The 24227-nt window shown below is 46.9% G+C and overlaps 1 protein-coding gene across 1 annotated transcript in view; it reads left to right on the top strand.

The window, feature by feature from the left end:
* CAAP1 (caspase activity and apoptosis inhibitor 1) overlaps positions 1-24227 on the top strand; it is a 79986-nt gene that overhangs the window by 964 nt on the left and 54795 nt on the right. The window contains exon 2 of the mRNA XM_088472616.1: positions 17743-17949. Coding sequence (XP_088328742.1) covers positions 17743-17949 — 207 coding nt within the window. The remainder of the gene's footprint in view (positions 1-17742; positions 17950-24227) is intronic.

Here is a 24227-nt window from a genome sequence, read left to right as displayed (position 1 = left end):
CTGTCAGGATGCCGCTGGTCAGAATACCGACAGCAGCCTCCCGACACCCATAGGAAGTAATGGTAAGTATTTTTCTAACCCTAACGCTCCCTACCTGGTGCCTAACCCCACTACCTAACCTCCCCCTAACACCCCAATACTTACCTTCAGGATGCCGGCGGTCAGGGTACTGGTGCCGTGATCCCGGCCTGTCGGGATTTCTGCGCCGGTATTCAGACTATCGGCATCCCGCACGCAAGGATGCTGACTACATCCCTATAGAAGGCTTTTAGTGGCCATAAGGAAAGTACTGGTGATTTTTAAAAGGTGTCAAATTGATGAATTTTGCCCTTTTTTATTATACTTATTTTTTTATTAATGGGTGAAAAATGATAGCAAGCTAACGTTTTTCATTAAATTATAGTCTTTCCAGCATTTTGGGGAACAGAAAAATGTCTAAATAATAATTTTCAGTGTTTTTATAGACATTTCTACAAAGTTGGTGCGAAAAGTCTTTGAAAAAAAAACAGGGATATCTTTTCACCACTGAATAGGTGGCGAAAAAAAGTGCAGAATTTGGGTTTACGGGTGCAGGCTTAAAAAAATAGCCTGCACCCGTGGGAGAGTCCCCTAAAAAAGATCTGTATAAAAAAAAAAATGGGACACCCCAAAAAATAAATTTTAGATTTGGGGTGAACAAAACTATGGGGAACTAGTTTGAAACTAACTAAATTAATTCGGGGGGGGGGTTCCCAAGTATGTGGCAGGTGTTTTCTTCATTGCGGGTAGTAGCAGCAGATGCATTTTTGAATTTTAAAAAATGCACCATAGGGACTTAAAAATATGCTTGCACCCATTTTCATGTACCCCAAATTTGATGCACCTAGTTTTTTTTTTTTTTTGTATAAAAAAAAAAGCTAAGTGCTCTTCTTCACTCCTTCTTCCCTGTCGGAAAATAAACACCTGGCGCGGCTTTTTAAAAACTGTACTTACTTTCCGCAGGCCAAAACAGGGGTACCCATAATGATCACCCGTGTCCATGGATGCTTTCCTGAAAATTCCCAATTTTTTTTTTCCGATACCTTTCCGCCGGGTCCCGTTTTCGCAGCTTTCAAATTGAATACGGGGATAAAGCGGGCGCGTGCCCAATACTTTATCCCCGTAAAACTTCCGATGTGGAGCGAAAAGTCCAGCACTTTTCGCTCCAGTATTGAATACCCCCCATAGATGTCTGTGAAAGTTGAAGTTTTGCCTCCTTCTGAGATCCGAGCCAAAAATGAACTCCTCTATTATTTAAACTCCTCCAACTGCGTTTTTATTCATCGGGATGGCTGTACCAGAAGTTCAACATTGTGTCCTGATATTTTTATTTTTATATGAAAGATTATTCTTACCTTTTCTCTTGCTTAGGGGGGTGCGCACAAAAAAGTGTATTTTTTCATAAAAATCAATGCCAGTCTGTAATTACATTATATAGTGAGAATGGATCTTACTCGCACCTAATTAAATTGACCTCTAAGTAAAAAAAATATTTGTAAGGGGTGTCTACTAACCCCCGCCCACCTCCCCCCCCATGTCCATATGTCCCCATTGTAAAGTTACAACCCCCTTCCCATTGGTAATGAATCCTGAGTGGCATTTCCCCACCACTAACATGTCCTTAGGTCACCCTTTAAGAATAACACACTCTGTGACAATAAACAGCTCTTGTCTATATTCACGTTTCCCCCCACTAGCATTTAATTTTATTGTGGTTTTAAACACCCCTCTCCCCTTCCCTTTATAGCTATAACATCCCTCCCCTCCTTTGGCACTTAACCTCTCTCCTCCCGCTCATGCAGAGTGCAGTGGAGGAGTGTGGGGGGGGCTGACCATAGGTCCCCCAGCTGATCTCTGTTCACAGAGTGCATAGATCCAGGGCCGCTGACAGCCGTGACGGGCCCAGGTGATGGGGCGTGGCCTAATTGTGGGTGGCGTGGCGACGCCCCCTTAGAAAAATAAATAAAATCATTTTTGTAGCGCCGCGAACGCTGGGGAGGGGGTCGCTGTGTGCCCCTCAACCCGGTGCACAGCCAAGGGGGGGCGCGATCAGTGTGATCGCTCCCCACATAGGCATAGGAGACTGCTTCGGCTGCTGCTTTAGCAGTCTCACAGTGCAGCCCAGCACGCAGCAGCGTATGCTGGGCTGCTGTGACGTAAGAGGGAGGGGGACTGATGCCGGACCCGGGCCCCTCCAGCAAGCCCGGGCCTGGGTAATTAGTGCCCGCTCAGCCCCCCGTCTTGGCGCCCCTGCATAGATCAGCCTAATAGTGATCAGGAGGGAACTGAAGTTCCCCATTGTGCACCTTTTTCTTACTGGCACATATGCTCCAAAATGCTAATTGCACAGCAATCTGGGTGCAAAATAGGCAATGATGTTGGTGGTCAGAGGCCGCTATGTCACTGGCTGGACAAGAAGAAGGTAATCCGTACTGCACACGGGATGCAACTGTGTTGAAGAAAGCCCATCAGGCTGTGGTCACATCCCATATGCTTTTGGCAGTTAAGTGGTTACTAACATGGTAGAAACGGCACCGCTATGTTCTGAAACCCTGTATACATTGGACGATTTTTATGAACGATATATCGTTCAAATCGTCCAGTGTGTATGAACTTAACGACAAACGATGCGCGCTCCCGTGGGTCGTTTATGATATCCCCAGTCGTCTGTACAAGCAGTCCAATCTGGGGATATCGTTAACAATACCATGCTGCTGAATGCAGCATGGCCCCGCCCTCCCCGCTGACTATCGCCGTTGCAGGCATCGGCAAGTGTGGATGCACTTAACGATGCCGGTACCCCTGCCGGCCCGCCGCTCCTAATATCGCTCCGTACACACATCGTCCAGTGTGTACGGGGCTTAATCCACAGCAACTGGCCAAATAATTAGTTTTTACAATAATTAAAGGAGAAGATCAAATGCAATACAGACACATATGACAATACAATGTAATAAAATATTTTTTTTTCAAACCAGTGGACCAGAATGTAACGTTTGTATTATTCCAAAGGCCGCCCAGAACAACTCTATCTATAAATGAGCGCACCAGACACTCTCTTCAGGAGTGTGTGGGAAATATACGTAGAGGCTTATTTTCTTTATATATACTTCACCATGTAAAACCCAAAGTGATTAAGCAGTGGAGCGTACCCAACTCACATGAACAATGGTTGGGATCCACACATAACGGTTTCTTTAAACTTGATCGTATCAGTCATTTCTACTTCAGGGTCCATAGGGGGTCCACAGGGTTGACCTTGGGGATATAGCTGGATCAGGATCCATGGGCACCACACAGTTAAGCTTTTAGCTCCCAGGATGCACTTGGGTCCTCCTCTATACCCCGCCCCCGAGCCACAGGCACCTCAGTGTAAGCTGGTGCCCGGCCGGACTCGGTCACCGCGCAGGGGGGCTGCAGGAGCAGCCCCCAGAAGCTTTTTATTTTCTAATAGATTTTATTTATTTTAGTTTTTCTTTTTACTACAGACGGCAGCGAAGGGCTGTCTGTACAGACGCCCACGCTGCCGCTCTGATCCCCGACTGGCGCAGCGACGCCAGTACTGATCTGGGGATCGCGGCGGGAGGACAGAGTCCGTACTAGCCGGACTCTGTCTACCTCCCAGGACTGCTGCCGGAGTCGCCGGGGATTCAGGTAAGCCGCGCGTCATACCTTAAATGCAGTCCTTTAGCCTCCGGTCCTGGGGACAGACCGGAGGCTGCTGGCAGTGGCGGCGGGCCCCCCCCCATAACCCGTGGGACCACTAGACCACCAGGGATAACCGGCAAGCGGGAAGCCAGCATCCCTGGGGTTAATGGCCAGCCAGGGGAGGAAGCCTTCCCTGTTCAGCGGCTCCTCCCCTCAGCTCAGCGCGCTTTTCAGCCTGCATGTCTAGCGTCCCTGAGCTGCAGTTCACTCGGCCACTCCTCCTCTGAGGTCTCTGGCGGCCATTTTTTTTTTCTACATGTGGCAGCGCAGATCCCTCAGGGAGCACGTGGACCGGTCCCCCTGTGTACCTCTCCCCTGTTAGGACGGCGTACACAGCACTATAGCCCTCCCAGACACTGAATCTGGGCAGTTGAGTGTAGTGTAAAGGTGCAGTGAGTATATCTTCCTGCATGGTATGTGACTTTTGCTAGTGCTGCTGTCTGTATTTTTCTCTTATTACTGTCAGCTTATATCTATCTCTTTCCTTCTTCCTTAGCCCTACAGGTGTGGAGGAGGGGCTTTTCTACTAACCTCACATATATAAATCAAGTATTTGTGAGGTCTGTCACATACAGTTGTGTGCTACACAGTGCCATATTCAGGACTGTTGTTCAGCACACAGGGAAGTGCAGTTCTTTTTTCCTCTATTGCCATATATATTTTGTCTGTACATTATATTTGGTTATGTCTGAGGGTGAAGTTGAGCACTTCGGGACTCCAGTGTTGTTTTCCTGCAGGCGCTGCTCTGCGGGATCACATAGGGAAGAGGCATCTCTGGATGGCCTTTATGAGCGGTGTCAGTTGACTCCTGGTCAATCCAGACCCCCTATGACACAGGAGCCACCATGGGCTATGTTTTCACAGGTGCTGGTGTCTCTGGCGGACCGCCTTGCGGCTCCGTCTGCTGTCCCTACGAGGACTCTGTCCCAGCCTACCATTTCCCATTACCAGTGTACCCCGCAATTATTGCAGAGTTCCTCTGGGTCACAGACTGTGGACCCTTATTCAGGATTGCCTATCTATTTTCAGGCCACTCCTGCTACACAACAGTCTGTGGTGCCTTTCCAGACCAATGTGGCAGCTCCTCCACCATGGGTGGACGTGCTCTCCAGTTCAGTCCAGAGTCTGGCAGCTGCATCTTCGACTTTTCAGTCGATGCTGCACAATGACAGGTCTGCAGGGGCGTCTAAGCGTGCACATAAGTTGCATGCGGCGCAGATTTCGGACACTGAGGGGTCCTCAGATGAGGGTGATGTCCAGGACGACTCCGATTCGTACACCTCGGCTCAGGAGTTGGAATCTCGGTCGTCTATTAATGTACGAGCTCTGGTTAGGGCGGTGCGTGCCATTCTCCTAATAGAGGATGAGGCACCTGATCCTAAGTAGAAATTCCCTAGTTTAAAAAAAAAAAAAAAAAAAAAAAAAAAACTAAGGTAACTTCGGCGGTACTCCCCCTATCTGATCAATTAACGGATCATATAGCGGTGGCTTGGCAGACACCCAGTAAGAGATTTGTGCCTCAAAAGCGGTTGGCTTCCAATTATCCATTCCCGGAGGCGCATTGTAGGAAGTGGGTAGCTCCACCAGCGGTGGATTCCCATGTCACACGCCTTATTAAGAGTGCTACGCTGCCAATACCGTCAGTTTCCTCGTTAAAGGATCCCACGGACAGAAAGGTTGAGGCTTGCCTTAAGTCTATTTATTCCCTCTCGGGAGCAATTGCTCGCCTGTCCAGGGCCATTTCCTGGTGGCTAAGGCCATTAGGGTTGGGCCAATGCCTTAGGGGACACTTTTCCTGAGGATACTCAGGAAGTCCAGAGGGCATTACTAGGACAGATGAGTGATGCGGCTTCTTATATTGGAGAAGCTTCCTTGGATGCTAGTCTGCTAACCTCTAGGGTGTCGGCTGCGGCTGTGCATGCCCGCCGCTCCTTATGGCTGAGGTCCTGGAGAGCAGACGCTGATTCAAACAAGGGCCTGGAGGCCTTACCTTTTAATGGGGAATTACTTTTTGTCGAGACTTGGATAGGATCGTGGATAGACTGGCTAGGTCCAAGAAACAAGCTTAGAGTGCCAGGCGTCCCTCTTCCAAACAGGAAGATGAGCCTTCCGCCTGATGGGACGGGCCTCCCTCTGGGGGATCCCAGAGGGGAGGCCGACTTCTTCATTTCGCCCAGAGCTGGTTCAATACCACCACCGATGCCTGGGTGCGAGAAGTGGTCTCCCAGGGGTACGCCCTGTCTTTTCGGCGCAGACCGCCTCACTAGTTTTTCTGCACGAGTCCTTCTCAGGACATAGCGAAGGCTATGCTGATCAGGGAAGCTATAGACTCCTTGCTGACTGCAGGGGTCATTATACCTGTTCCACAATCTCAGCATGGGATGGGGTACTATTCTGCTGTTTCTGGTACAGAAACCCAATGGCTCCCATCGACCCGTTCTAAATTTAAAGTCTTTGAACAGGTTTCTCAGGATTCCCAGGTTCAGAATGGAAACCTTGTGTTCCATAATTCTGGCTATGGAACCAGGGGATTACATGGTCTCACTGGATATCCAGGACGCTTACCTCCATGTGCCGATAGCAACGTCACATCAGAGGTGTCTGCGGTTCGCTCTGTTGCACCGTCACTACCAGTTCCGGGCTCTCCACAGCGCCGAGGGTGTTCACCAAGGTGATGGCAGTTATGGCTGCCCACCTTCGGAACCAGGGGGTACGGTTGTTAGCGTATCTGGACGACCTCCTATTGCTGGCAAGCTCTCCGGAGGTTCTGCTGCAACATCTCCAACTGACGGTGGCTTGTCTGCAGATGCACGGGTGGTTAATAAATTGGAGGAAGTCATCCCTGATCCCATCTCAGCAGAGGGTCCATCTGGGGGCCCTCCTAGACTCTCATCAGCAGCGGATCTTTCTAACTCCAGAAAAGGTATCTTCCCTACAGTTGCGGATACGCAGTTGCCTGGATTGTGCCAGTCTTTCGGTACACTCGGCAATGAGAGTGCTGGGTTCCAGGGTGTCGGCATTCGACATGGTGGAATTTGCCCAGTTTCACTCCAGGCCTCTGCAGAGGCTGATTCTAGCAAACTGGAATGGGTTGCCTCACCGGATCCGGTCACAGACCCTGGTGCTATCTCCGGATGTACGACAGTCCCTGAATTGGTGGCTTTAAACAGCTCACCTTCTCGAGGTTCGCCCCTTTTGGATCCCGGACTGGGTTCGGCTCACGACAGATGTCAGTCTTCGGGGTTGGGGGGCGGTGACAGGCTCCTTGTCACTTCAGGGTCTTTGGACAGCGGAGGAAACGGCTCTCCCCATTAATGTTCTGGAACTAAGAGCCGTGTACAGGGCTCTGCAGTCGGCCGGCACCACTCTTCACGGAAGGGCGGTGCAAGTGCAGTCAGACAACGCCACCACGGTGGCGTACATCAATCACCAGGGAGGAACTCGCAGCCGGGCTGCGATGGCAGAAGTGTCTCACATCCTAACCTGGGCGGAGTGCCACTTTCCAGCGATCTCTGCAGTCTTCATTCCCGGAATCCTCAATTGGGAGGCAGACTTCCTCAGCCGTTACGACGTGCATCCAGGGGAATGGTCGCTTCATCCAGAGGTATTCCAACTACTCATGGACAAGTAGGGACTGCCGGAGATGGACTTGATGGCCTCTCGTCACAGTCACAAGTTGCCCGTGTACAGGTCAAGGACAAGGGACGACGGCGCCAGTCTGGTGGACGCTCTGTAGGTCAGATGGACGTTTCAGCTGGCATATCTGTTTCCTCCGATATCCCTTCTGCCTTGGGTCCTGCGCAAGTTCTATCAGGACGGAGGCACTCTGGTACTGGTGGCCCCAGCGTGGCCAAGACGTCCGTGGTACTCCAACCTACAGAGTCTGTCCATCAACGTTCCGTACCTTCCTCCTCAGCGGCAGGACTTGTTGTCTCAGGGGCCCTACCTTTACCCGGATCTGGGTCGTCTGTCTTTGACGGCGTGGCTCTTGAGACGGCCGTCTTAAGGTCCCGGGGCTTTTCTAGTTCCGTTATTTCCACCATGCTGAGGGCACGCAAGCCTGCTTCTGCAAGGATTTACCATAGAGTGTGGCACACATACTTTCAGTGGTGTGAGTCCAGAAACTTATGATCCTCAGGTATTCAGAGTTTCAAGGATTCTGGCTTTTCTTCAGTCGGGTTTGGACTTAGGTTTACGCCTTTCCTCTCTGAAGGTGCACGTGTCTGCTTTATCGGTTTGGTACCAACGTAGAATTGCTATGTTACCGGACGTACAGACTTTTATTTTTCCGGGGTGTTCTCAGGATTCTCCTGGCTATTGCTTCAGCAAGGAGGGTTTCCGAGTTGGGGGCACTTTCATGTAGTCCCCCCTTCTTAATTATTTTCTCCAGGACAGAGCAGTGCTTCGCACTCGTCCTGAGTGTTTACCTAAGGTTGTCTCTAAGTTCCATATCAATCAGGAACTGGTGGTCCCAGCCTTTCAGTCCCCTGATCTTACAGCAGGGGAGACTTCGTTGGACATTGTCCGTGCTCTCAGAGTTTATGTTGATCGGACTGCTTCTGTTCGAAAGTCCGACTCCTTGTTTGTCCTCTTTGGTTTTCATAAGAGGGGTTGGCCTGCCAACAACCAGACTTTGGCCCGTTGGTTTTGTTCTGTTATTAGGGAGGCTTAGATACGAGAGCATTTACCTGTTCCAGCCTCTGTTAAGGCTCATTCCACTCGTTCTGTGGGCCCTTCTTGGGCTGCTAAACGTGGTGCCTCAGCTGTTCAGCTGTGTAAGGCAGCCACTTGGTCTTCGGTTCAAACGTTTCTAAGATTTTATGCGTTTGACACCTTTGCCTCTCAGGATGCATCCTTCGGGCGCAGGATTCTCCTTTCTGCACAGGAGCGTCCCCGCCCTTAGTTGAACTGCTTTGGGACATCCCCAAGGTCAACCCTGTGGACCCCCTATGGACCCTGAAGTAGAAAACAAGAGATATGGTAAGAACTTACCTTTGTTATCTCTGTTTCTACGAAGTCCATAGGGTCCACAGGGCGCCCGCCCTGACGCACCTGGCTTCTAATGGGCTGTGTTGCTGGTCACCGGTATTTCCGTCTCCTTTTTCTGTGAGTATGGTTTCTTGTGTGTTCCAGTCTTCCTTCTCTCTGTTCCATATTCTCCTCTGGCCTAGGCTGCTTACCAACTGAGGTGCCTGTGGCTCGGGGGCGGGGTATAGAGGAGGACCCAAGTGCATCCTGGGAGCTAAAAGCTTAACTGTGTGGTGCCCATGGATCCTGATCCAGCTATATCCCCAAGGTCAACCCTGTGGACCCTATGGACTTCGTAGAAACAGAGATAACAAAGGTAAGTTCTTACCATATCTCTTGTTTTATCTCACACGGACATTAATTAAAAGGCAATATTCTATTCCAAACGAAAAATAGTCCATGATGTATAAAAAAATACAATAAGCACAATCTGGAAGAACTCAATATAGATGTTCGCACCAGAGTCCAAAGTCAATTAAAAGTTGAAAAAAATAGGATTTTGGTACTTACCAATAAAATCCCTTTCTCCGAATCCATAGGGAACAACGGAGATCAAGACGCTGGGGTATAGACGGGTGGATGAGTGGAACTGGCACTTTAAATTTATAAGTGTGAGTGACTCCTCGCTCTCTATCCCCCAGAAGCCCCATTTAGAGAAATTGAGCCCAAGGATACTGAACAGAAGCAGAAAACATAACTGAGAAGAAGGAATCAAACAACAATCTGCATGCGTGATCGTAGTGCGGTTGCAATGCTAGCCGGTGCATGTGCAATACGCACCATCGGCCGATCTGTGTATGCGGTTGCAATTGTGATCCATGCTGAATCAGGCCCTAAGACAAAAACAAAAGAGCAAAAGTGTGCTGAATTTACTATGCACTCACTGAAACATCTTTAGCTTAATGCCCAGAATGAACAATAAACATCATGGAGATTTGCATTAGATAATGGATACCAATATCCCACTTTGAATTCCCAAATTTGGGTTTATATTGTTGCTACACCAGAGTACTATATACAGTCAGGTGCATAAATATTGCGACATTGACAGAATTTTCATATTTTGGCCTCTATTCACCACCACAATGGCTTTGAAATGAAACAAACAAGATGTGCTTTAACTGCAGACTTTCAGATTTAATTTGAGGGTAATTACATCCAAATCAGGTGAACGGTGTAGGAATTACAACGGTTTCTATATGTGCCTCCCACTTTTTAAGGGGCCAAAAGTAATGGGACAAACTAAACAATCCTAAATCTAATGGGGGGCATCCACTAGACGATTTTATCCCTATCCAACCTCTTAACGATTTTCCCTTGAAGTTTCCCCTAAAAATTGATCTTCAAAGATTTGCAAACGATTTGCAAAAGATCTAACGATAAACTATGTTGTTTGAATCTGTGATTGAGAGCTTTCAGCTATAGTGGGCAGATAGTGGTTCATCGTTTGATCGTTCAGCGTGAACGATGTGTAAACGATTTGTAAGCAATCAAGTGAAATTGACCTGCATGTTCAGTCGATGGAGGAGACGATCAAACGACCAGCGGGAGCGCGCATCGTACATCGTTAGAAACAATTACTGCACGATTTTCAAACGATGTTTGAACGATTATCGAACGATTTTATCATTATCGTTCAATCGTTCAACTTTATCGTCTAGTGGATACCCCCCATAACTTTCACTTTTTAATACTTTGTTTCAAATCCTTTGCAGGCAATTACAGCATGAAGTCTGGAACGCATAGACATCACCAGACGCTGGGTTTCATCCCTGGTGATGCTCTGCCAGGCCTCTACTGCAAATGTCTCGTCGCTATGGGTCTCGTACCAAAGGGGGCGTGCTGTCTATGGAAAGTGACAGCACGCCCCCTTTGGTGGGCGTGCCGGGGGCATGGCTGCCCAGACGGAGGCGTTCCCATGGGAACGCCTACCATCTGGGGCCTGCCCCACTGACATCACAAGTGATGTCAGTGGGGCAGGCCCCAGAGCACTCCTACTGACATGTGATGTCAGTAGGAGTGCTCTCGGCTCTGATAGAGCCGAAAGCACTCCAGGGCTTGCGGCAACGAGACCCTACCACAAGGTAGGGTCCATCGAGACCATCTTCCTGGCCGCTCGCTATAGCGTCTGGCTCTGAATCAGGGCCAATGTATCAAAGGTGTGAGAGATAAAGTGCTAACCAATCAGCTTCCAATTTACATTTCGCAGACTGTGTTTAAAAAATGATAGGAGCTGATTTGTTAGCACTTTCTCTTACAATTTTATCACTCACAGCTTTGATACATAGGCCCCACAATACGTTTTTATTGGTATCTTAAAGTATTTTCATTTGTTATAGAACTTGTGGTTATCTTCTCTTTTTTTTTTTTTTTTTTTTTAAAGGATTATTACCTATTAAAAGTTATGTTTTAATATTGTACAATCATATCCTGATTTGCTACAAAGAGTGCCCTAGTAAAAGATATATTGTGTTTCAATAATTTCTATTCAATCCCTCTATGCTTATAACTAGCCTTCTTTGTAGGCTTTCTATGTGCTGTATGGATGCAAAGTGTTCTGGTACTCATAAGCTGTATGTATTGTATACACTCTATTAGTATATATATATTATATATTATAGTCAGAATGGTTTCTGGCAAGCCACTGTTTAAAGCCATACTTGACAACTTTCAAATAGGAATGGCAATCAACTATTGTTGGTTCAGCATTGATGGATTTGCCATCGATGGCAGAGATCCAACTGTTCTGTGCCATTGATGCCACAAAACCACGCAATTTTTTCTTTTGTGCCGGTTCACTGAACCTAGCTGTACCCTCGATATGACCTGCGATGTCCCACCCCCACTTCCTGATTGGCCCGCTGCACAGCAACAATTCAAGTAGAGATGACCATCTGTAGATAAAACCACAGATGGTTCCCAAGTGAAGATTTCATACCATCAGGGTCAACCACCAATGATACCATCGATGGTTACCCCAGTGATGGCCATTCCTACTTTGAAATCTTTCCCTCCAGCAGGGTTCCTAGAGGGTAGCTGCAACTGATCACTGGGGTGGGGCACTTCCCGATGATGCAATTCTCATAAAAACTTGTAATCGTGCCCTGTTCGCCCCACCCATTTCAGAAGGGGAGTTTGTGGTACTCCTCAAAAATCTGTTCAGGAGAATAGGCAAGTATGGTTTAAGCAAACAAGGGGTTATTGCAGTAAACTGATTTATTTCTGAAGCATTCTTTTTGGAGAAGGAAAACTTACAGAATGCTTATTTTAATGAGACTCCTTGTGCCCATGTGATGAGAATGAAATACATTCCTAGACTATTATCCTGAGTTTTGCTACCTTCGCAGTGCCCCAGGCACTTATCAGAAATAGCGGTTTAGAGCCAGGGGCAATATGTACTTTGTCAAGGATGGGAACGAGAGTGATGTGCTAGGCAAGGCTGTATCTTCCCAAGCTGTCTGAGATGGGAGGGGGAGTGAGTTCTATGGTAGGAAGAGGAAAGGTATAAAAGGCTATTTTCACAGGGGAGGAGTTAGTTCAGGCCTAATTGCTGCTGAATTTCATACATCTGTGTATTTCTTGTTTTATAATAAAGGCTGAAAACTTTGAATCTCTGGCCGTGTCAGCTGCTTGAGAATAACACAACTATTTGACAAGCGCTTAATGTATTTTGTAGCAGACAAATCTACTTCAACATCATAATGTCACCTTACCTTGATGGGACTTGGATACCCTTTGTTTTCCTGGGTACACACTGGCCGATATATTGCGGGTGTGTACCAGCGATATGTCTGTGAACGGTGTTGTTCAGACATATCGTGTCGGCTGTGCAGCACAGCCAATGGCCAATATATCTGCAGATATATCGGCACATCGTAAGTATGGGCGGTCAGCTGATCACCCGTACAATTGCTGCAGAGGCTGCTGGTGACTGACATCACAACTGGTTGGGTACATTTAAATGCCCGCCCAGTTGTGACATCCGGTACGGCACATCGGGCAACTGATTGTTTCAGTTTTATTTAGACTCAGGTCCAGGTGTGTGACATCTGGGGGTCGATTCAATTAACCCATCCCCAAGAGTCCAGGTGAGTAAGTGCAGCTACTCTTATGGTTGCTCAGGACTTGCTCATTTTTGTTCGCAGTCCCATAGGGCTGTGTACAAAAATCAGCAAGTCCAGGGCGAAATCCATTGCAGTTGTTGCCGTTTATACACCGTTGCAATGGCAACTCGCCCCACTCTCCCCTAATTGAATGGAGCCCATAGAAGGAATAATAGCAGACATGTATGCAGAATTATTAAATACTTATATTGATAACCCACAATCAAAATGAAATAAACAAAGGTCCAAGCATTAAGAACCAGTGCAAGGAATCCCAGACAATATACCTAAAACACTCTGAGGCAGAGGTTCCCAAATTGTCAAATCAAATTGACTGAGGTACTACTAACAAGTCGCCTGTGCTCAAGCATGGATATCTTTAAAACGTGAACTATAATGACGGAGTTTGGGAACCTCGGCTCTGAGGCTTTTAATGGAATGGGACCAAAAGCTGCTTATGAGTTTTGCACACTTCTAATCAGATCCAATAATGATGCACTACTTTAAATGTACCATACAGATGTGTCCACATACACCAATCCTCCGTGAGCTACAATTCGTGTTGCACAACTCGTGAGTGCTGTGCGACTCTGTAGCGCCAAGCGTCTTTTCATGCGACGCTTTCTCTTACAGTGGGTCTTATTCGCAAAGCGATGCGAATAGTACGCACAAGCAGCTTATGCTGATTAAAATATGTGGAATGCCTGTATTCTGTGTGCGACTACGGTTATATCTGCATGTGTCGGTATCAGTGGCTTTCACGTACAGATGCAGTCGCTCACAGAATATAGGCATGCCACATATAAGCTGCTTTAGCTTCCTATTTGCATTTCTTTTTGTGTGAAAAAGTCACACAAAAAGATGCATGGCACTACCGAGTCACGCCACGGTATGGAGCGTCTAGAAGGGTTGTTTAATGCTCAAGGAGGCTAGTTGTATGTGGACCCATCTGTATGTATTCACTGATGGATTGCAGTAGTATTACTTAGTAAAAGTTATTCTAATGCTTGTTTTGCTCAATAACTAAGGAGGACTCAAAAGGTGTATTGCTCCAATCGCATACAAGGCGCATTTCAAGACTGTTTAAGAAGAGGAGAACCCCATGGGATTTATTTATCAATTAGTAGTTTTTTAAAACTGTGTATGATCGGTAGCTTTGCTGTGGCAATTTTATTTAAGAGCAGTACATTTCTTTATAGTAATAGGAGTTTGGCATGTTGGCATTGTCCATTTCATTTGTTTATTTGCACTTGGCTGTAGCTTTGTATAAGGTGTTAATTTTTTATGTGCGATTAGATCTCACTACACTGTACGAAAACATCATTCAGTTAGGGGTCTATATTATGCAAATATACTACAGTATTACTGCATAAAGAGTTCCCCCATAGTAGTTAATGGCAGCCCTATCAATGAGTTGGCTCCCGTCTAAATTAGGTAGAGACCATGCCTAAAGTAATTATTGGTAATCATCATTTTCTGTTATCATAGTGCCTTCAGTAATAATTGGCAGATAGTTGCTCCATTTTTTTAGTGGCACAAATGTTCATTTTGACAAGGATTTAAAATTGTAGTTTGTTTAAAGTCACACTTTAGTTTTTGGGTTTTTTTTGCTTTGTTTTATTTAAGATTTAGTCAGTGGACCTCAGTTTTTATTTTAGTCTAATTTTAGTCAATGTTTTAGTTATAATTTTTACAAACAGTTTAATTATACTGTAATGTATTTTACTGAAAACTTTTATCTAAAATTCCCTTGAGAACTTGAAGTCCGCACACCTTTATGTGTTTAGTGATCTTTACCTTTTAGTGATCTTTACCTTTTATGTGTTTAGTGATCTAGGCTCAGTAGGCTGAGTGAGAATATGTAACATACTGATTTACCATAGTATTCTACCCATATACAGGGGCTGGCTGGCAACTTTTAGCCTGGGGGGTAAATGCATGCATGCGGCCCTGGCAGAGGAGTAGCGTGTAGCCAGGGTGCCCGAAAGAACGTGCATGCTACGGTGCCTCCCCCCCCCCCTCAAGTGTTCTAGGGAGGAGGCGGGTCCATATGGGATTAATGTAAGGTAAAAATAAAGATTAGGGGCAACCCCCTGTCGTAGTGCCCATATGCAGTGCTAGTGTTCCCTCTAGCTCCGGCGGGAGGCAGGGCGCCGGAGCTAGAGAGGGCATGTCCGTGCGCGCGACCGAGAAGGGGGCGTGGTCATCAAAAAGGGGGCATGTCTATAAGACGCGTCCCCTTTTCGTGACTCTTGGGGGCGTGCCCGGCACTTACGGACACGCCGGGCAGCCCCCATGCCCTGCAGACAGGGAGAATAGATGCCGGGCGCATGCGCCCGGCGTCTATTCTCCGGCGGTGACCGGGTCACCGCACATTTCTTCACCCGCGGGACACTGCGACCCGCGGGTGAAGACTGTTCCCGCAGGCTGTTAGGGCAGGGCGCTTTTTGCCCTCCTTCTGGAGGGCAGGGCGCTTTTTGCCTTCCAGAAAGAGGGCAGGGCGCTGCGCCCCGCTTAAACAGCCTAGCGGGAACGCTACAGTGCCACCCTGTGCCACAGGAGGACACCCTTATGCAGGCCTCGAGTAGTGACCCCTGTAGTGATCCCCCCCTATGCAGTGCCCCTTATATAGTGCCCCCAGTAGTGGTAACCCTTATGCAGTGCCCCTTAAATAGTGGCCCCAGTTGTAGTCTTCCCCCTATGCAGTACCCCCACTATTGCCCTTTATATAGAGCTCCCAGCAGTGGTCCCTCGATGCAGTGCCCCCAGTGGTAGTCCCCTCCCCCTTATGTAGTGCCCCTAGTAGTAGTCCCCTCCCCCCTATGCAATACCCCTAGTAGTAGTCCCCTCCCCTTGTAGTGCCCCTAGTAGTAGTCCCCCCCAGTAGTAGTCCCCCCCCTTGTAGTGCCCCCAGTAGTATTCCCCCTTATAGTGCCCCCAGTAGTATTCCCCCCCCCTTGTAGTGCTCCCAGTAGTCCCCCCCCTTGTAGTGCCCCCAGTAGTATTTCCCCCCTGTAGTGCTCCCAGGAGTCCCCCCCCTTGTAGTGCTCCCAGTAGTCCCCCCCCCCTTGTAGTGCTCCCAGTAGTCCCCCCCCCCTTGTAGTGCTCCCAGTAGTCCCCCCCCCCTTGTAGTGCTCCCAGTGGCCCCCCCCCCCCTTGTAGTGCTCCCAGGAGTCTCCCCCTTGTAGTGCCCCCAGTAGTATTCCCCCCCTGTAGTGCTCCCAGTAGTCCCCCTCTTGTAGTGCTCCCAGTAGTCCCCCTATTGTAGTGCTCCCAGTAGTCCCCCCCCCCCCCCCCGCAGTAGAGACATAATAATAAAAGAAAACACACTTACCTGACTCCTGCTCCTGGTCCCGCCGCCGAGATCAGCTCCTCCGTCCGCCGCTTTGCGGCTCTGGCAGTGGGAGCAGCAGCCGATGAGAGTCTGTCTGACTCTCATCAGCTGCTAAAGCAAACACACAGCTGCCGGAGCCGGCGGCTGTGTGTTTGTGCTGTGTAGCGCTGACCGAACTCCGTCCGGTCAGCGCTACACACGCGGTGCAGTCTGTGTCACAGTGACACAGTCTGCACCGCGGCCCGCATGACGCTGCGGCCCGGGGGGCACATGGCACCCTGCCCCCCGGCCCAGCCCGCCACTGGTCACAGTGACACAGTCTGGCCCGCATGACGCTGTGGCCCGGGGGGCACATGGCACCCTGCCCCCCGGCCCAGCCCACCACTGGTCAACAGTGACACAGTCTGGCCCGCGGCCCGCATGACGCTGCGGCCCGGGGGGCACATGGCACCCTGCCCCCCCAGCCCAGCCCGCCACTGCCCATATAGCATATACAAATTAATGCCTTAAATTTGTTGGAACAAGTGCAATACACAGTAATAATTCCTGCACGGGTCATTCTTCTCTGCAAATATCTAGGACACATACTTGTTCTTTAAAAATTTAAAATAACCCGACTTCAAAAAGTAGTATATGTAGTACATACTTATGAAACTGTATAAAAGACCGTATTCTTACTGAATTACAGCCAAATTGCTGAAACTGCAAATAAAGGTAATATAATTTGGCTAATCTGTGATTTTCCTGACCTACAGTTTACGTAATACAGTTTACTTATCTCGGTTTAGTTTCAGGAAGGCACCTCTCTCCAAGATGACCCTTGCCCTGTTGTGACAGGCTCTTGTCAGGTCCACTGCGTAATCCTAAACACACATTTGGCAAAAGCCTGTGATGCAGGCATTGCTACTTGTAAGTAAATCTAGGGCCAGAGCAGTGTTAATTTTGACAAGGTTTTTAAATTTAGTTTTAGTCATAGTCTCATTGAAAATGTAACACCAATTTTTTTTTTCATAATTTTCAGTATTAAAAATGTTTATCGTTATCGTCCCAATTTATTCCTCAAAAAATATGTTGTTGACAAAATTTACTTTTTTTTTTATTTATGTATGTATGTGAAGCAAGCAAATTGTCTTCTCCCACTCATTAATATAATACCATAAGACTTATTTGGTGGAGTAAATGAGGTTTGACACTTCTATATTTAGGATAATGGAACTGTTCGATAATCCATCTGCTTATTGCATTTTGTTACTCCACTTCCATTGTGCCTTTTAAACGTTCTAATATAGTTTCTGATTATATTATTTCTTAAAGGTGTGTTTCCGTAGTGCATTATCCTAGGCCAGTGTTGGCTAACCTTGACACTCCAGCTGTTGTGGAACTATATATCCCAGCATGCCCTGCCACAGTTTTAGCATGCCCTAATAGCAAAACTGTAGCAGTGCATGCTGGGTTACGTAGTTCCATAACAGCTGGAGTGTCAAGGTTAGCCAACACTGTCCTAGGCTTAGAAGGCTTACTATTGCTGTTAAACAACATTCTCATTCTTAGGAACCAGAAACCTCTGCACCATGTGATGTAGTGAAAGAAGAAGAAGAAACAGAAGAACTGACTGATATAGAGGAGGGAGGGCTAGACCTGAATGTGCCTCTGAAGCCTATTAGCTTCTATATCACTGACCGGAAGGAGATGCTCCAGCAATGCTTCCGGGTACTTGGAGATAAGAAACTGAAGAAAATGCTCCCTGATATGCTAAAGGTGAGGATATTTATTATTCAGAGTTTGCAGAAAGTAATAAGACAAATTTGTGATAATGCACAGGTGGAGGGCAGAGCTGTTCTTTACAGTAGGATAGAGGAGAACTTCTTCTTAAGAAGCACCATCTTAGGGGTAGGGTACATGAGGGTTCTCTGCTTAATTTTAGGCACTTAAATTTCTCTCTCCACCAGTCCTGTCTGTCCAGTCACTGGCCACTTGCTGCATGAAGAAGTATTATGACTCAACTCTATGTGTGGCGTAAGGACAGAAGTACTACTCCTCCTTTTGTCCAATCAATATGCTCGCTTCTGTAGTGAACTGTAAAGATGTAACTTTGATGCAAAAAGAGGAGCCTTTACCAAGAACTGTACACTGATCCAATCCAAAGAATAAATATTATTTTGATTTGAGATTTAAACAGAAAATTACTTTTTTTTTCATGAAGCTTTTGGTTACTTTTGCAGGTAGCACACAAATGCTGGGCAACTTTATTTTAATACTGTGATTTAGAGCAGTAAGAGTGCATGCTACACTCCACATTAAATCCATCTGCACATTTTAAATCCTATTGCATCCTCTGCTACTGCGCATTATAATTTTGCCAAGGTGCTGTATTCCTGGCTGTAAATGAGTCCTGAAGTGAATTGGAGCAAAGCTTACTTTTGCATTATTCATATGTAGGCTGACATGCCACAGATGACCCTACTTTTCGTCAACTTATCTATCTTCCAATGTTACATTTTGCGTCTTAAGAAGTTGGCACTTATACTCCTTTTACTTGAACAGCATAAGCAATGTAAATGCCATGACTGTACAACACAAGAATGGACTAATATATATATTTATAGCAAAGGTGCGTCACTCAGGGCGACGAATAATTTGCTCAGCTACAGCGACTAAGATAATCAACGTTTCAGTTATTTACTGTTTTTATATCCTGCAGACAGTAAATAACTATAATGTTGATTGTCTTAATCGTTATAGCTGAGCAAATAATTTGTTGCCCTGAGTGTGCCGCTCCTTAGCTATTTTTCTTGGATTACTTTGTGAAGGCACAGTTGATTTCTGCATGGGAGTGCCGGACCACCAATCTGCAGAGAGCGAGAGAATTATACTACACAGTAGTGTTCTTACTTGGCCTGGCTCTCAGTGAGACCTATTCACTACAGTGGTGCCAGATCTTGTGTTAAGGTTTTGCAAGTGTACAGTATTTTCGCACTGCCGTCACTACTGTACTACACTTAATGTAGCACTTTCAAGTGCATAAAATTTGGAACAATATTTGTGCAAAAGTAGCATAATATTAGCACATTACAAGCAGCTTATAACATGGCGCACCACTGTATCCAATACTGTGACGCGAGACAGAGGGGTCTTTTGCGCGATTTTAGCAAAGCTTAGTAAGGACACATCTGTATATTACATATTGGACTACTCTCCTGGAATGTCCAGGAGGCTCCTCAATCTCTGGTGGCTCTCCCAGACGCCTGGAAGAGCAGGCAAGTCTACCATAGCCCTTGCATTAGTTGAAAACTGAGAATGCTCAAAGTGCTGATTTCCCTTAGGGAAATATCTAAAGATTTCTGCTACTCGTAATACTCAGTTAGAACCGTAATTATGCGGGCCACAGATTTTGTGCTTGCGTTTAAATCAACCCCATAATGTACAGCATACACTGTACAGTTATTACTTACAATAAGTTTATTAGTAAAGGTCAGTGTTTATTACCATAGGAGCAATCTGAAGCGTGTTGGAATGTCTCTCTGATAGGTGCTGGGTTACAAAAAAAACTCCTAGTTATAAGAGATGAAAACTATTTGTGAAATATGCTCTATTTTCCCCTGTCATCCTTGGTAAGATGGTTGTGGGCATGAATAAGCCGTTAATGCCTCTTTCACATAATTTAAGTATTTTCTTCTACAGTCAATGTGCAAAGCACTGCTAAAGCACTAAATGAAGAGTGCATTTCTGTATATTGATACCCACCAAGTGTCTGAATCGCCTTAATCGTTTTTTAAAAGCGATTTTAGTATATTTTGGCCAAACCCCTCATCTGGTAAACTGTAAGTAAGAAATATTCCAGTTAATATATTCCATACCTGTAGTACCAGGCACAGAAAGTTGAAACACTTTGGCCCAAAACAATAGCATTGTAAAAAGCATCTTGTAGCATGATTAAAACATTTTCACTGTGATTATCAACATCCTAAATTATGTTGGAATTTCTTGTCTGATAGTCTATGGTCTTTTACTCTAATGCAGACTTTTAATTTGACTTTCTTCTTCGGGTTTCATAGGGTCCACAGGGTTACCATGGGGTATGTAGTTGGAGTAATCCATTGCACCAAACAGCTACAGCTTTCAAGCTCCCAGCATGCACAGGACCTCCTCCCTATATACCCGCCCCCAGCCACAGGCATTCAGTTTTTTGGTTTGGTGCTCGGCAAGTTTCCAGACGCCTATGTTATAACAGTGGGACTGCTTAGGCAGTCCCAGGTTTTTTTGTTTATTTGTGGCTTTTTTTTTTTTTTATATTTACCTTTTTTGTTTTTTTATACTAATGGGTTAAGCAGTACTAAGTGTCCGGTGGGCGCATGTACAGCGACTCCTTCTACCTCCAATAATGCCAAAACGTCCGGTAGCGCTATATGCCCTGTTGATTTCGGCGAGTCGCAGTGAAGCTGGGGCCCAGACTGCAATCGGCTCCAAGGAGATGGCAAGGTAAGGCGATTCCTCGTTTTCGGGGAATGGTGCGCCTCAGTCTTGGCTTCCGGTGTAGGAGGCTGCTGCTAGTGAGGGCCTGCGAGCCACTTCCTCACTAAGACTGCCGGGGCCTTATCGTCTGACGCAGGGGGCGAGTAGTAGGCTCACTAGTAGTGTCTACTCCTGTGAGGCCAGCGTACCTGTGCCGTTAACGCAGCTTAGGACAGATAGGCGCTCCCCCAACCCAGACGCAACTTCATGTGTGGGTTCCCACGTCCATTTGCATTCAAATTTATATATGCACTGTATATGACTTTAATATCACTGTTTCTCCTCATCCCTCTGTACAGGTGTGTGGGGTTTTTCATTGTCTTTTCACATTTACTTGTGAAGACTGTGACATTGCATTTAGACCTGTTATACATTGTTATGTCTAAAGGCAAGGGGAAGAAAGAGGTTGAGCCTCCTGCGCTGGTATCATGTAAATCCTGTTTGGCACGCCTGTCAGACCAGGATTTTGTGCAAGATGGTTTGTGTGCTGCCTGTCTTAAGCAGCCCCCTCTCCAATCCAGTACACCAGCACCTGCACAAGAACCACCTTGGGTGGCCTTTTGGTCTCAGTTTATGTTGTATTTAGTGGACCGTACAGCAACGTCACCGGCTCCGGCAATGGTACTACCTCCCACTATGGGGAATTCACCGCTTTTACGTCCTTCTATGTATATGTGTCCCATGAATCCTTTTTGGTTTGATGCTTTTTCTCACTCTAGTCAGAGTATGCTACCGTCTATAACCGGTCAGCAAGTAATGCAAGCAAATAGACCAGTTGCTGTAAAGCAAGGGCATAAAAGAGTATCCCTTCAGGGGTTGCCTCAGGATCTTGACACTGCATCATCATCATCATCAAACTCTGATACTCAGAGTTCCGGTTCTTACTCAGTTGAGGAAGACCACCAATCCTCAGTGGATGTCCCCTCTCTGGTGAGAGCGGTTAGATCTGTCCTGAATATAGAACAAGAGGAGGTACTGCTTAAGTCTAAGACTCCGGTCTTTAGGCGTCAGAAGGTGGCAAAAGATAATTTCCCTCATTCGGGACAACTGACTGATCTCATGTCTGAAGCATGGAATACTCCAGATAGGCGTTTCAATGCTACTAAGAATTTAACTTCTCGGTACCCATTTTGACCTGGTGGATGTAACAAATGGGAAGTTTCTCCAACAGTAGATGCTCATGTGACAAGATTGATCAGGAGCTCTACATTACCTATTCCTTCCGCATCCTCACTCAAGAAGTTTACAGATAGTAAACTATTTGATATCAGTTTTTTCATTATCTGGAGCCATTACCAGGCCGGCTGTGGCTGTAGCCTGGGTGGCCAAGGCTATGGAAGAATGGAAGACATCTCTAGAAGATAGTATGCCAGATGCTACCAGAGAACAGCTATCTTATCTCTGCCAAATGCGAGAAGCGGCTGCGTATGTTGGAGAAGCTGTTATTGATGCAGGTATTTTGGCTTCTAGGGTGTTGGCAACTTCGGTTGCTGCTCGGAGAACCCTTTTTGGCTGAGAACCTGGAAGGCGGATTCAGGGTGCAAGAAAGCTCTTGAATACTTGCCTTTTGCTGGGAAGGTACTGTTTCGACCAGAATTGGATAACATAGTGACTACTCTGGCAGTATCTAAATCTGCTGGGTTGCCATTTACGACTACCCCTAGGTATAGGCAGACGTCATTTTGGTCCTTTCGCCTGCAAGGAAGAGCAAATGGGCAGTCTTTCTCAAGACAGGATAATTCCCGCAAGATACCGTAGACCAAGATATCTTGGTCAGTCAGACGTCCAACCTCCAAGCCGGACGATAAGCCCGCTGCCTGATGGGGCGGGCCTCCTCCGGAGGGATCTCAGGGTAGGAGGCCGACTTCTCCAGTTTTCTTACGCCTGGCATCGGACAACTACAGATGCTTTGGTTCGAGAAGTGGTCTCTCATGGATACGCCCCCACGTTCTTGAGGCATTCCCCTCAGAAGTTTTTGTACATCTCTTCCTTCAGACCCAGTCAAGGCCTTGGCCCTCCAAGAGGCTATTTGTGCCCTCCTGAGGTCAAGGGTTATAATCCCCGTTCCTGTGAAGCAACAAGGAAGGGGTAATTATTCAAATTTGTTTTTGAATCTGAAACAAAATGGGTCTCATCGCCCTATTCTGAATCTGAAGTTTCTCAACAAATTCATCCATGTGCCCAAGTTCCGTATGGAAACCCTACGGTAATTTATGTTGGCAATGGAGCCTGGGGATTTCATGGTTTGCCTGGACATACAGGATGCGTATCTGCATGTACCTATGGCACGATCTTACCAAAGGTTTCTGAGGTTTGCTGTGTGTCAGCAACATTACCAGTTTCAGGCTCTGCCCTTCGGTCTTTCCACAGCCCCTCGGGTGTTCACCAAGATAATGGCAGACGACAAGGACTCAGGATACTACCATACTTGGACGACCTCCTGATATTGGCGCAATCTCCGGAGGTTTCACAACACCATCTCCAAATGACCATTGCCTGTCTACAAGAGCACGGCTGGATAATCAATTGGAAAAGTCCTCCTTCTCCAGCTCACCAGACTGTACAGTTGGGGGTGCTGCTGGATTCCCTGGGGCAAAGGATTCTTCTACCAGTGGATAAGATTGCTGCCCTCCAATTACGGGTGCGCAAACTGTTCCGCAATCAGTGAGTGTCAGTACACTTCGCAATGCAGGTACTGGGGTCCATGGTATCCACCTTCGACATGGTGGTTTATGCCCAGTTCCATTCCAGGTCCCTGCAACGATGGATTCTGGCTCATTGGGATGGTCAGTATCATCGGATAAAGTCTCAAACGATCCGCATCTCGCCAAAGGTTTGGCTCTCCCTCGCATGGTGGCTGCAGACGACTCATTATTTAAACAAGGGTCGCCTTTTATGGATCCAAGATTGGGTACTCCTCACCATGGATGCAAGTCTGTGAGGATGGGACGCGGTGACAAGTCATCTCAACTTGCAGGGAAGATGGATAGCTCAGGAAAGTCACCTGCCCATAAATATTTTGGAGCTTCGTGCAGTGCACAGGGCGCTCATTCTGGTGCAGGACCTCTTTCATGGCAGGCCTCTCCAGTTTCAGTCTGACAACGCAACCACAGTGGCCTACATCAACCATCAGGGAGGCACATGAAGTTTGTCAGCCATGAGGGAAGTGGCGAACATTCTGGTTTGGGCAGAACACCATCTTCCAGCAATCTCTGCAATATTCATCCCAGGAATCTTCAACTGGGAAGCAGACTTTCTAAGTCATCAGGACATACACGCCGTAGAATGGGCTCTTCATCCCGATGTCTTTCAGCTGCTGGTGGACAAGTGGGGACTACCGGACGTAGACCTCATGGCATCACGTCACAACCACAATGTCCCCAGGTATGGGTCCAGAACAAGGCCCACATCTATCACAGAATTTGGCATTAATTTTTTCGTTGGTGTTCCCACAGAAAATATGACTTTAATGTTTTCAGGGTCTCCCGAGTTTTTGATTTTCTGCAGGCTGGACTAGACCTCGG

Source organism: Taudactylus pleione, unplaced genomic scaffold (assembly GCF_031769625.1).
Source record: "Taudactylus pleione unplaced genomic scaffold, aTauple2 ptg000127l, whole genome shotgun sequence".
NCBI lineage: Eukaryota > Metazoa > Chordata > Amphibia > Anura > Myobatrachidae > Taudactylus > Taudactylus pleione.
The sequence above is the reverse complement of the archived record's forward strand: the minus strand, read 5'-3'. Positions and strand labels throughout refer to the sequence as shown.